At 37.3% G+C, this 14,732-nt stretch overlaps 1 protein-coding gene across 6 annotated transcripts in view; it reads right to left on the bottom strand.

Annotated features, from left to right (window-relative positions):
* FOXJ3 (forkhead box J3) overlaps positions 1-14,732 on the bottom strand; it is a 133,084-nt gene that overhangs the window by 80,640 nt on the left and 37,712 nt on the right. For 5 of the 6 annotated variants that reach the window (XM_082466268.1, XM_082466272.1, XM_082466271.1 and 2 more), the window contains exon 3: positions 8,311-8,635. In XM_082466268.1, the coding sequence (XP_082322394.1) occupies positions 8,311-8,635 (325 nt within the window). Of the gene's footprint in view, positions 1-8,310; positions 8,748-14,732 lie in introns of all 6 variants that reach the window. The other variant, XM_082466269.1, reaches the window with a different exon arrangement.

Genomic DNA, 14,732 nt, shown 5'->3' with positions numbered 1-14,732 from the left:
TTATGAATGGGAGTTCCACCTCTACTTGGAATGTAAACAGCTACAAAGACTGATGATCCCTCCCAAACAATGAGAAACCAATGGGTAAGCCAAAAAAAATGTCTATTTTTAAGCCACATCAGAGAGCTGAGGTTGCAAAGCAGCCCAACAAATAAAATTCCTAAGAGGGTAAGCCCATTCAAGGAGAAAGGGGACAACTGTCTCACTTTTTGGCAGAATATGGGAGAAAGAGGTGGTCACCATCCAAGCACCCAAGAAATTAGCTAAAATTTGAAAGGCCAAGCATGGTATCAGTTTAGAGTAGCAAGGATCCCAGACACAGGGGAAATTTCCACTCACCCTCAAGCTCAGAAGAAGCTCTTGGACCTTCACCGTATGCTCACAAGAAAGATTGGGGGCAGGAAAGGAAACCAGAGAAAGTCTCCTTTGGGGCATAAGCAGGAAGGAGGTAACTGATGGCCACGAGGGGAAAAAAAGCCACACCACCTTCTACAGATCTTACAAAGCAAAAAACTTAAGTTTGAGGTAGGGGTAGCAAAACTTCTCACCCATAGGGCTCTGGCAAAGATTACTTCTGAGGAAAGAATGGAAACAAAGCCCTTCTGTCTCTAGGGAGGGATAGGAAACACTTTCCCAGGATACAGGCAAAGATCTATTGCTGATGGAGGAAGCAAAATCCTTTTACCTATGGGACAAGTGTCAGAAACTATCCAGGGGCCAGTATCCTACAGCAATACACCATGCTGAGGTGGAGGGTGACTATAGCTGGGAAAGGGACAGGAAACTCCCACGCAAAGGTAACTGGATAAACAAGGATAACTAACCTGGCTGAGGGAAAACAAACATTGAAAAAGCCCCACCCTCAAGTCCAAGGGCCTGAATAAGACTAAGGCTGGATCAAGACACCACCCCCCCCCAAAAAAAACCAGCCCCTACCACAAGCCCAGCAGTGGATAACAAGTAATGACAACTTGCAGAGAGAGGAGGGGCAGGAGCATGGACAGAGACTCCTATCTGTAGCAAGGTGGGCAGAGACAACTAAAAAGAGAAAACAGGAAAACTGACAAAACCCTACAGCACCCAAGCCTCCCACTCCAAGCACAAGGTAACAGGAGTCTACTGCAGGAGGAATGTAAAGTCTGTGGTATACTAAAGGCAAAGATGCCAACAACAAAACCCAAATCCAGCTCAACTACTGATGAGTGTAATTCGACTCCCCACACAAATGGCCTGTGAAAAAAGATGTTCGTCCATTTACAAGTACAAATAGTATTTACCTCTATCTCTACCATTCTTCTACACATGTAGCTGGAACTCAATCAAAAATTGCAAGACACATGGAAGAGGAAGAAAAAAGAAAAAAGCCCATTGTCAATAGATAAAGTAACCAACAAAACCCAACTGAGAGATGACGCAGATGTTAGAAATATCAGACAAGAACTTTTAAAAAGCTATGACTAATATGTCCAGGCACCAAGTAGAAAAAAGTGCACAACTTGCATAAAGAGATGGGGAATTTCAACAGAGATGTGTAAGCTATAAGAAAGAGTCAAATGTCAATGATAGAAATAAAAAACATGATAAAGATAAAGGATTCCCTAGATGGTTCATCAGTAGACTGGACCCAATTAGGGAAAGGCTCAGGTATCTTGAGGCTAGATCAACAGAAATTATCCAAAATAACACACATGCACATAGGCACGCACATATACACAAATACAAAAAAAAAAGATCATCCAAGAACTGTGGAACAATACATATAATTAGAGTCCCAGAAGGAGAAATGGAAAAGAATAGGGTAGAAGAAAAACTTGAAGATGTAACAGACAAGAATCGTCCAAAAGTAATGCAGGACATCAAATCACAGATGCAAGAATTTCAGAGAACACCAAGCAGAAGGAATTAAAAATCCACACAACTATATTCATTAGAGCCCAAAAGCTGAGAATCAAAATGAAGAGAACATCTTGAAGGGCAGCAAGAGAAAAAAAGAAAGATTATGTACAGAGAAATAAAGATTAGAATTACAGCGATGTCTCAAAAACCATGCAAGTTAGAAGACAACAAAGTGACATCTTTAAAACACTAAGAGAAAAAAAAAGTCAATTCTATATGCAGTAAAAATATCTCTCAAAAATGAAGGCAAAATAAAGACGTCTAGACAAACAAAAGCTGAAAGAAGTCATTTCTTGTACCGCCAGTTGGCTGGCAATATTAGAAGTAAGTTCTTCAGGCAGAAGTATGATACCAAATGGAAACCTGGATCTACAAAAAGAAATGAAGAGTTCCAGAAATTGTGAAAATGAAAGCAAATTTAAAAAATCACTTTTTCTTATCTGTAATGCCTTTAAAAGAAAACTGTCTAAAGCAAATATAACAATTATTTATGAGATTTATAACATGTAAAAGTAAAATGTACAATAACACAAAGGTTGGCTCAGGGGAATTAGAAGTACAGCTGACCCTTGAACAACACAGGTTTGAATTATATGGGTCCACTTATATGCAGACTTTTCCAATAAATACATACTACAGTACTATACAATCCAAGGTTGGTTGAATCCGCAGATGAGGAACTATGGATATGGGGGGCCAATTGTAAAGTTATACATTCGACTGTGCAGGGGTCAGCGTCCCCTTAGTCCCCGGGTTGTTCGAGGGTCAACTGTATAAGGTTTATAAAGTTCTTACACTATACATAAAATGGTATAATGAAGGTAGAGTGTGATAAGTTAAAGATGTGGGTGGTAAACCCTAGAGTATTCACATCCTAAAACAAAATTTAGGAAGAGGTATAACTAATAAAATAATAGTGAAGATAAAATGAAATAATAAACAATACCCACTCCAAATCCAAAAGAAGACAAGGAAAAGAAGGAACTAATCAGAAAAATTACCCATTTAAAAAGTTCAAGATGGGAAAAAACCAAAATCAAGATGGTAAGAAGAAATCAAAATGGTCATGTTTTCTAAATGGCTTCACAGTGGAAGAACACATCTCTACTTAGATCATCCTCCTCTACAAAAAGCTTAAAAGCTGGAAATCTTCAAGACTCTGCCACTGTCCTTTTTTCACTTCTACATTTGCTGCCTAGGCAATCTCATCTACAGCCATGGCTTCAATAACCATCTGTGACCTTTCTCCTGAGTTAACACGTATTTTCAACAATCTACTAGACATCTCCAGAAACACCTCCAACTCAACATGTTTAAAACTAAACTCAATCTTTATTCCCAGTGTGGTCTTCTGCCAGTTTTCCCTTCTCTATTTAAAGACAATTATTCATATAACTGTTCCAATCAGAAACCTGTAAGACCTCCTTAACTCCTCCCTCCTTCTCACCATCTAAAACAAATCTGTCACCAAATCTTTTAAGTCTACCTTCAATCTACCTACTTTATTCCATCTCTTCTGTTACTACCTCCGTCCAGGACACCAGTCTCACCAAAACTAGTACAACAGCTTCCTAACTGGTGTCCACCCTCTACCTTCCTCTCTTTACCCCTCCTCCACCATTCTCTACCCAACAGGCAGTTACCTCTTCACAAGGCAAATCTGACATTAGTGCTTCAATTAAAACCTTTCAGTAACTTCTCATTGCACTTAGGATAAAATCTAAAATCCTTAAAGCCTCCACAAGACTCTTCATAATCTCACCCTATCCTGCTGTCATACTCTCTATACTAACCCCCTCCAATGGTCTCTCTCACCTCTAGGCTTTCCATTTATTGCTCCCCCTGCAAAAGTTACTGCTGCCAGCCTTCCTCCATCCCTTTCACCTGAGTCTACTTAACTTTCAATTCATTCTTGGTTTAAACGTTAGTTCTTTAAGGAAGTCCTTTCTGACTTTCATAAATTATTAGCTTAGGCCAAGTGTGGATTTCTCACCACACAGTAATTTGTTTAATGGTCTTCCTCTTCCATACTGTATTCTGTATCAAAATGTAAGTAGGCTCCATAAGGGTAGGGATTTGTCTACCAACTCAGAACCTAGAATATAATGCTTTTCCTATGGGAATCACGAATCTGTTGAAAAAAATACCAAAAGCATATTTAGAAAATAAAAACACCCGGAGAGATATGAGAGCCAAGACATGTATCTACAATACACAATGAAGAAAAGAGATGACTTCAGACCTCACAACTTGGGGAGACACTACCTCTAACAACCCTAAGGAAAGAAGTTGGGAGAGCAGAGGTAGAGATAACTAGGATGGCAGAGAGTAAGCTGGAGAAAAATGGCCCGGGTTAAATAACTGATAAAGGCATATTGCTTGGCCTTGAAAACCCAGCTTCAAAAGTAGTTTCTCAGAAGTACAGTCTACTTACACCAGAATCACTTGAGATGAATTTTAATGCAGATTCCTAGGCTCTAAGATGACTAATTCAAAATCTCTGGAGTTGTGACCCAAGAATCTGAATTTAAAAGCACTCTCACTGATTTTTATTTTCACTTGAGTTTAAACTGGCATCTCTCATTCAAATCAACCACCCCATTTCCACCTTTATTTCTCTTCTTCCACTGTGAGAGCCCTGACTCCCCAAAACACTAATATATGTACTCATTTGTTCTATCCTACCATGCACATAAGATTGTTTCAGAATTGCTCCCCTTCCCAACTTCTTTTCTTGTGGTTATACAAGGTAGAGAGACTGCCTCTAGCAAATTACCACTACCAAAGACAAATCTACTAAATGAAGTCCATGATTCTTTTGTAATTCTTTTCAACCTTGGTATGCTCTTTTCAAAACTTCTTGAATTTTTCTGTGATTACGTTATACATTTGATATAAGGCTTATTTATTTCTACTTATATTCAGTTTTAAGGTTTTCTTCTTTCATCCTTTTTGATTTCCTAACTTATATTTTTTTGAATGTGTAAAATACTTAGATGTTTCAAGACTCAAAACTATATAAAAAGGTACACTCACAATCTTACTCCCTTCTGTATCTCTTCTAACCTCAGTTCCATCCATCCCTATAGGTAACTATGTTTACTATATTTCTAGTTTATTATTCCTAACTTTCTTTTTACAACAATAAGCAAACACATAATATATTCTTATTTCTTTTTTTCTTCACACAGAAAAGTAGAATACACCCCCACATACCCATACCACTCTTTTATATTCTTCTTTTTATTACCCTAAATTCCAGTAACTTAATAGGTTAATTTTCTTTAGTAAGGTGAATAGCACACAAAAAATTCCTTTTCCTCTAGTTCAGATTACAAAATCATTCAATTATGGAAATTCAAAGAGTTTTTATAACTCTTATGGACTATTCAAAGAATTGTTTTTAATATGTAATCTCCCTTCAATGCCCTGGCACAAAATGAAAGGGAGTTCATCTAAATATTACAATTCTATTTGAATCCTTTTAAGTAACCACGGCAACATTTTCTCCTCTGGGTGACATTAGTTGGCTCTACATTTCTGGAAAGGTGGTTGACACTGCTTTAGGATTTTTCTTCCATCCTCTCTTCAAACAATACAAGCTAATTTCACAAGTTCTATATGACCTTCCATTTGCACCTAACCCATCTCTTCCATATCTGAAGAAGAAACTGTAAGCAGCAAGTTGTACAAGTAATGCTAAACAAATCTTAGGACAGTGAATGGGAACTAAAACATGAAAACAGAGATAGGACCTGAGCAAAGGAGAAGATAAACCACTTTCCATTTGTCTCCATGTGAGATGTTCAAAATATTTCTATGTTTACAAAAATAAAATATAAAGTAATCATGGCAAGTTCTAGGCTCCTAAAATTGGGTGGAAGAAACTTTTTTAAAAGAATAATTATGAAACAGCAATTCCCTGGGAATATTAAAGGTCTGCCTAAAGCAACAGACTGGATCAGATAATCTCCTTGGCGTATCTTTTAGTTCTAAAAAGCAACATTATCCTTCGCAACTTATTCCCATTTTTCGCTTTCCATCCTTCCTTCTTCATTACATCCAAACCATGTATCTTCCAGATGAAACTGTATCACTACTTCTAAACCAGTTTCAGACCATAACTTGGGGTGGCCAGCAGCAAGAAATCCAGCAGACTGAATCTGACACTCTCAAGGTGGACTTCGATGAAACAAGATCCCTGAACAAAAATCTGTAAGTTCTATAATAGAGTTATTAATAAAACATATGGAAACACAAAAGATTAATTCCACAGGGAAAAGAGAGGTTACATATGAGCTTAAAGAATAAACAGAATAATGCCAACTGGACAAAGGGCAAGAGAAAGTCCAAGGAGAAGTAAGAGAAAAACAAAAGCAAAAAAAAGCAAAATATTTATTTCTAGGACAACTAATAGGCTGGAATATGTAGAAAAAACAGTACATGAGAGGGAACTAGCAAAAAATAAGCTAGGAAAGAAAGTTGGGACCAGGATTCTGGCTTTCATTCAAGCTGCATTTATTGAGGCTTACTAAATGGAAGTACTGTGCTAGTGCAATGGAATAGAGGAAAAGATATAAAAAAAATCCCTTCCCATAAGGCACTTGATTATCTGGCATGATACATAGCACACATCACTGGTGCACAGTAATTCAGTAAATGCCTTTAATAAGTATATTCAAACAAGAAAGACAAAGGTGTTGAGACATGAAAGCTTAAGAGAAACAAGTGGAACTACCAGCTGATGGCAGACCTAAAGCTCTGTAAGTCCCCTTCTTCCACATGCACACACACAAATACACACACCCCACACAGCACACAACTGGATAACTCCTACATAAGAATATGAATGTAAAATGTGCAGATACAAAAGAAAACTGAATTATCTGTCGTATAACATAGATTAGGGAGGTAACTAATTTGAAGGTTCCTCAAAAAGCTTAGATGAGGAGCTAAGGCTTCTTTAAGAAGTAGCTGATTCTAGAGCTGAGGCAGGAAAGGTACGAGATGAGCCTCGAACATCTTGTGGTGCCAGAAAGTTAAGAAGTGGTAAATAAACAAAAGAACTGTACCATATCAAAGGGCACAGGAGCCAACCTGTAAGAGCTCCCGATGCCAAAAGCAGCAAAAATCTGAGCAACAAATAACGACAGCACAAAAAATAAAATAAATATCCATGAGTGCATACTATTACAAATATGCGATTGAATAAATAAATAAAAGGGGAAGAAGGGACAAGCCTTCCATATTAATTGGGAAGAATCCCAATTAATATAGAAGGAATAAAGGAAAAGAGAAACCACCACTAGAAAACAATAAAAACTGCCGTAATGATCTACCAATGAACACTAAAATTAATGAACAAAAATTTAAGAAAAACAGGGTATTGCATGCTGTCAAAGTATCTCCCCCAAAACATTTCATAATTTACAAAGTGATAAATAGTAATTTTATAGTGGAGAAACCTGGCAGACACCACCTTAACCAAAGAACCATGGTGAACATTACCAGTAATAAGACACACTGACATCAAGTTCCCCCTGATATGACAGATAGACAGAGAAGGGCACATCACCTCTGCATTATTCTTCCCCAAAATGCATTACCTCAATCTAACCGAGAAAATATCAGACATATCCAAACTGAGGAACATTCTACAAAATACCTGACAAGTACTCTTCAAAAGTGTCAAGGTCATAAAAGACAAGAAAAGATTGAGGGACTGTTACAGACTGGAGAAGACTAAGGAGACATAACAAATGACAGCTAAATGTAATGTGGGATCCTAGATTAGATCCTGAATTGAATCCTGGAACATAAAAAAACATCAGTGGGAAAAACTGGTGAAATCTGAATGAAGTCTGTAATTTACTTAGTAGCTAACAGTACTGCTTAGTCAAAAGTATTAATTTCTTAGTTTTGATAATGGTACTACGGTTATATAAGATGTTAACAAAGAGGAATTGGTTGAAGGATATATGGCAACCCTTTGTACTACTTATAAAACTCTTCTATAAATCTAGAATTCTTTCAAAATAGAGTTTTAAAAAAAATCTTTGATGATAAAAACAGTACTAGTTGCAATACTATGCTGTTTTTTTTTAAACCTCAGACACACTATCAACTTAACTGAACTGTGGGTATTGTTTTCTAGTGAATGCTACATTATCTCTGCTCCAATACTTTATGCTATGTCAGTCCTCTAATACAAGAAAGCTCTAACAAGTTAATATTCTACCCAAAATAAAGTTATTCATCTAATTTAAAACATTTAATTTCTTTTAATCCTAAAAATGACTAGTAATTGGAATTTCATCTTTAATTATATAAGCCTCCACAAAGCTTTATCTTCAATAAAAGCCAGTATTGTTACTGTTTACAGCATAAAAATAAAAATTTAAATAAAATCCTTACCTTCCATCCACTGCCAGCCTCTCTATAATATGGGAAGTTATCACAAATCCACTGGTAAATCTCACTTAGAGTCATTTTCTTTTTGGGTGAGCTATTAATTGCAAATGTAATGAGGCTGGCATAACTGTATGGAGGCTTCCCATCTTTGTGCTGTTGGACTTCTTCCTGGTCCAGGGTTGTATTTGGGTCAAGAAGTGTATTCTTCTTGGAAATTCCTGTTCCATGTGCATTTTGTGTAGCATCAGATTTTTGGATGGCTGCTCTCATGGTGAGCTGTGGTAACCAGTCCATAGATGTTAGGCTGCTCTCCAGTTCAGATGTCATCCTGAAGGTAAATAGACTCCTTAGTCAATATCAAGGAAAGAACCCCTGCTTCTCAAAATATCCAATATTCACAAATCTAGGAGTTCCAAAGTGAGGGAAAGCCTGAGTTAAATCTGGAGGAAAAAGATTGAGTATATTAATGACCAAACCAAATATTTAAGGGATCAACATTTCCAATCTTTTTTCTTAATTTCTTCCTCTCCAAACACAACAAATTTGGTTTTAAACTGTCTAAGAGATAGAACAATATATACACACAAAGTAATTCTGAGGCCAGTTTTCTTAAAAAGACTATCTGTCACTTTAAACAGGGAGACAGGATCATAGTATGAAAACATCTGTCTGCAGTCCAGCTCTTTACTCACCAACACTGCAGGCCCTTTTAAAACTTAAGATTGTATATCTGGCATTTCTTTTACACAAATTTTAGGGAAATCATACAAAAGAATACCCAAATTAAAGTGTAGGCAAGAAGTCAGAGAAGTAACTGAGAAATAAGCACAGGAATTTACAGGGAGGAAAGAAGGTAAAGTTGAGCAGGTGGGAGATAGGAAGAGTAAAGCAGGGTAGACAAGAATAGCAAGGAGACAAGCTAGCTGGGGGAGTTGACTGAAAAAAGAAATGCAAACTCAAGGACACTGATGAACTAGAGAAAAGGAGAATAGGCAGTGCCAGGCAGTTTAAAAAAAAAAAAAAGTCAAAGAACAAGCTTAAGAAAACTAAAGATCTGGGAGTGTGGGATATAAGGGAGAAAATCACATAAATGGACAGCAAGAAAAGAAGCATTAAAACCTCAAGGACAGGCTTACAAAAACATCCAGTGATCTGGATTCTGTAATCTATTTCTCTCCAAGGCTGAAAAATTCAAACCATTATCACCCAAAGAAAGAAAAAAGAAAAAACAACATCTGCCAGGTTAACACATATTCTGGAGAAAGAAGGAAGCTGCTCTAAGAATGGAAGATAAAAATATAGAAACAAAGATTGACACCTCTCACTGGAATGGCAAACTTTCAACAAAAGGTACAAACTTTCCTATCCTGGGATCAAAGAAGCAGGAAAAGTGAGCCTGACAACAAAGCAGAGAGGAATGAAAGGCTTCTAAGTGATATAAAGGGAAAAAGAAAACAAAATAAGAAACTTAAAGTATCTCAGTAAAAAGAAAAAAACTGTGGCTAAGAATCCCATATATACCCTTCATTCCAAATAGCTGCAGGCAAAAAGCAAGCTGGAGTATATGCTTAGGATCTGAACTTCTGGGAGGCAATGTAGAATTAATAAAGAACACAGGCTCTGCAGTCAGGCAGACCAGAATTCAAGTACTTATTCTACCAGTTACTATCTGTGAGACTATGAAAGCGTTACTATCTCTAAACCCCATCTAATCTGTAAAATGAAACAATAATAGTACCTACGGTTAAAACATTACTTTGAGAAATAAATGGGATAACTTATGCATAGAAGAAACATTCAATAAGTATTAGTTAATAATATTACTCTAGGAGTATCTTGGGAGGGTACTAATGAACCATAAAGTAAACAAGATTAAGCAATAGCAATTATAAATCAAGAGATAGCCATGAGGATTCTATCTGCATTGCCAGTAGAATATTAACTACTGGCAATGCAGATAGAATATTTTCCAATATTTTGATTAACAGTTTTACATTTTTCATTTTCCCTCCCCATCTCTGCTGTATGCATTCCTCTGAAACCTGAACTTTAAATTCCTCTATACAGCACCTTGCTCTACAATCTCAGCCAGAAATGCTTGTTCCCATCATGAAATAAGTTATAGAAACTTGTGGAATAAGAAGCCAAGATAATTTAGATATCACAGAATGTCAAAGAGTGGGCAAAGTACCCTAGAGATTAGAGAACAAGGCCTCCAATCTAAAAATGAAAAACTAAGGTCTACTGAAGTTAAAGACTTGTCCAAATTCACACAAATAGTTAACAGCGGAACTAAAACCAGAGCTCAAATTTCCTGATGCCCAATCCAGCAGTTTTTCTACCATACTCTACCTGTAAAATTAAAATAATACTACCTACCTCTCACTGATATAAAGTACTCAGAACAGCGACTGGCAAATAGTAAAGAGTCAATAAATGTTAGCTACTGGTAGTGGTGATAACAGTAGTTGCTGCTATTATTATTCACATTTTATTCTACGAACATTGGCTATTATTATACCATGCTATCATCCTATTTGCCTCAATTAAGTCTCCACTGAGTAGCTTTATTTTGTTCAAATTCCCAATGCAGCCAGTCACATACATTTTCAAAGATAATGTAAAAGAACATTCCAAATTGGAATATAACTGATATAGTAGATGCTCCCTGTTGAGAACCATCTTTAACTTCTGTTTCCTTCCACCAGTGCCACTAACTGAGACTTTAGGAGAGTCTCAGTAATATGACATGAACACACACTAAGTAGGTACTTAATACTGTTATAAAAATAAACAAGAATTTATAATTACACACGTGTACAAGGCTATCCTAGAGTAAAATTTTATACACACAGCAAGTATGATAAAATTTCTGTCCTCTAGAAACCTGTACTCCAATTAGGAAGGTCAAACACAAGAAAGAGCTGGAAAAGAGCTCTGGGTGCTGCAATGGCTCAGAAAAAGGTGGAGGACAACATGGGCTGCAGCCTTAAGAGGTAGAGAAGGAAGAACTTCAGCTAAGACTTAAAGAAAGTTAAGATCTAAATAGGCTGGAAAGAATTTGGTGCCTAGTCATCAAAGGCATCATGAGTAAGAATTATTCATTGAAGTAGAGTATAAAAATCTTTCTTAAATTTAAAATCTGAAAAAGCGGGGCTGCTGTTTTCTTTGCAATTTGTTATATTTTACATATTCTTGGTAGTGAGGTAAAAAATGCCTCTATTGCTGCTTAGGCTGGTTGTTGCAGTGGTTCTCCACTGAGAACACAAAAAATGACCATTAGATTTGACCAGATCATCAAGTAACTTTAGAAAGAAACCTCTTAGTGGAATGGTGATGACAGAAGTCCACTTGTATAAGAGAACAGATGGTGGCAGATTTAAAAACAGCATGGGAGGCTCTGAGGAATCTGGTTATGGAAATCTGGTTAAGAAATGTCAGGCCCTCATTACCTCACCTCATTCCAAAAGCTTCCTAGCTGGCCTCCTAGGCTCTGATTTCTCACCACTCCTCCCTGCTAATCACCTCCAGAGTCCATGTATAAACTCCAAGGGAAATGCCAGCAATGTTTTCATGTCACTGTGCCCAAAAACTTTCAATGGTTCCCCTTCTCCTATTATACTAAATCTGAATGCCTCATTTTCAACTACTTTAGCTTCATTAACCTTTTATTAATCCTTCTCTATTAATTCCTAGAACAATTATAACCTCAGTTTGGCTTTACCATGCTGTTTCACATGTATAATTGGAACATAAGTTTTCTACCCTCACTCCCTTTTCCCCCGCCTCCCCATTGAGGATAGTGACCGTACACTAGTACTTCAGATGCTACCCAACACCATGCCAGGTACACATTATCTGAAAAATAACACAGTATTTGGATAAGGAATGAGTCTTCCTTTCTGGAATGCCTTTTCCTTCCCACTCTGCCTAGCTGGCTTCTACTTTTTCATCAAGACTCAGACCAAACACCTCCCCTTCCAGAAAGCCTGGTCAATCCACTCGTCCCATCCTCCATCTCCTAAATTGAACTAGATCCTACCCCCATTGACTATAAATACTTCTATCACAGAACTTACATAGAATTAAGTTACCTTTATCTACCTCTCTCCCATGAGGCCATGAGCTCCTTAGAAGAAGGAACTTTCTTATTCTTTTCTGTTCCCACAATGCCTAGGAACACACTAGGTAAAGGGTCAATAAATGGTGGTTAAATGATTGAAACAGTGACTAGCCAATGAAGGTGTGGGTGTGCTGCTCCCCAAGCAAACAAGACCAAACACATTTAAAAGCTAAAAGGAAGAGGGGAAAGAGGACTCAACAGTATGAGGTAAGGATAACCACAGGATCGAAGTCCTTTATGAACTGGAAAAAAGCGTGACTCAGCACAGACTGACAAGTGAGCACTACACAGGAACACAGAGAGTTCTACTGGAAAAGTAGAGAAAAATGGGAAGATGGAAGCCAAAGGTAAGAAGATAATGTTACTTGTGGGATAAACCAAGGCATGAAAAAATTATGTCTGAAGTTCTTAAATCTATGATGGTATCTATTGCTTAAAAGAATAAGGAATTTTTTCTGCATACAATGAAAAGGTAAAGAGCATCCAGATATAACAACTCCACACTAATTTATGACATAAGAGGAGGGAGGGGGTTCTGACCTCACTTAATGAAATACTGCCACTGATACGATCCCAAATATGCATTTTAGCTACTTTAGCACATTGCTTGGCTTCCCTCTGTAACTTCCCTAACAACTGAGGAGTAGCCAAGGCTTACACAGAAAGTTTTCAACAGGATACAAAGGTGGGAAATGGGTAGAGATATTGTTGGCTTTCCTAAATGGAGGTAAGACGAAGACATCAAGGAAAATAAAATAAGAATAATGAGGGTAATGATGATGTGACCTAGATATTCCTGAATCCTCTCCCTCCCTTCCTAGCACTTGGCATTTTGTCTTAGCACTTGGCATGTGAAAAACTGAGCAACTGAGAACTCAAAAGAAATCCTTGTAATTACCACAGCGGTAATTCTGATCACACGCATCTCAGGGGGTCAAAAAATATATATATTTACACATAATATACATATATAAAAAACATAATTCCTGTTACTGCATCTCAGCACCCGAGGCAGCCAGAAGCAAGGTCTATGGCAGAGACCACTAACTGCTACTTAATATCTGTTTTGGCCTTCTTCCTTAAGAATACAACCCCAATTTTATTCTGGATGGTATTATGCCTTTTGCCCTTCCTGCTCTCTGGAATGTGGATACAATAGCTATTGCTCCAACAGTCATCTTGGACCATAAGGTGACCTTTGAGAATGGAAGCCATACACTGAGGACATGGGAGCAGAGAGAAGGGATCTGGGTCCCTGATTTTTTTGGTGAACCAATTGTGAAGCTGCCATCCCAGCCCTGAACTGCCTACCTTCCAGACTTTTTATGTGTTTAACTACTATAAAAAGATCTCTACCGGCAGGTGAATGCAATTCCTAACAAACATGGAATGTGGGACATGGAAGTGAAGTGATACAAGTAACAGGACCTAAAATAAGACACTCTCTTAGAGGAGTTGATGAGGCAAACATTAAGAACTCTAATACTTCAGGATGGAAAGCTGATTACACTTATTAAAGAGTGGCAAAGGATTTGGTCAAATTGTCACCTACTGTAACTGGAAAACAAACCATACGCCAACTGAGGCTATACAGCAAGGAGAGAAATACTACAGGAAAAATTGAGAATATTGGCATGTGTTGGCTCCTTCTAGCCACTTAAAACAAAGTCCTAAAAGGGAAATAAACTTCAATTAGAGTTGCAAGCAGAGAAAACGCAGGTTTGCTAAGGGAGGTACTCCCTGCCTATGGTCTGCAATTCAGACCATTTAAATTCCTATAATTTAACGCCCTACATGGTTGAAAAAAACACCAACTGCTTCTGAAGTAGCAAACTGAAGTAAGTGAGTGATAGCTGCAAAACTACAGCCTTAGCAGTAGAGAAGACTGGTACCTTGCCAAACAAAAGCAATGTTGTGAGGGTGTTGACTTTCCACCCAAGACTATCACTTCAAATGGCCCCACCCAGAGCCATCATTCCCTCAGGAGCTAAAAGAGGTGAATGAACTTAGATGGGGGAAAATATATTCTTTATTTCCACTAACTTGTAACTGAAACTTAGCATTTCCTTTAATTACAAAAGTAGACAACAAATCACAGCAGCATTAACAGTACCTGTGACTTTGCCATCAATAAAAATCACAAATATATTCATATGGGACAAATGCTGCAGAATCTCAACTTTTTAAACTCATCGACTACTTCAAATTTATGACAGTGTATTAGATTTGCCACTAGATTTTTTATTTAATGTGTTAATTCAAAGGCATATATATTACTATGTTATAAAGTTAGTATTTTGCT

Source organism: Balaenoptera physalus, assembly GCF_965194825.1.
Source record: "Balaenoptera physalus genome assembly, chromosome: 1".
Lineage (NCBI taxonomy): Eukaryota > Metazoa > Chordata > Mammalia > Artiodactyla > Balaenopteridae > Balaenoptera > Balaenoptera physalus.
Note: the sequence above shows the minus strand (reverse complement) of the source record. Positions and strands in the feature narration are given on the sequence as shown.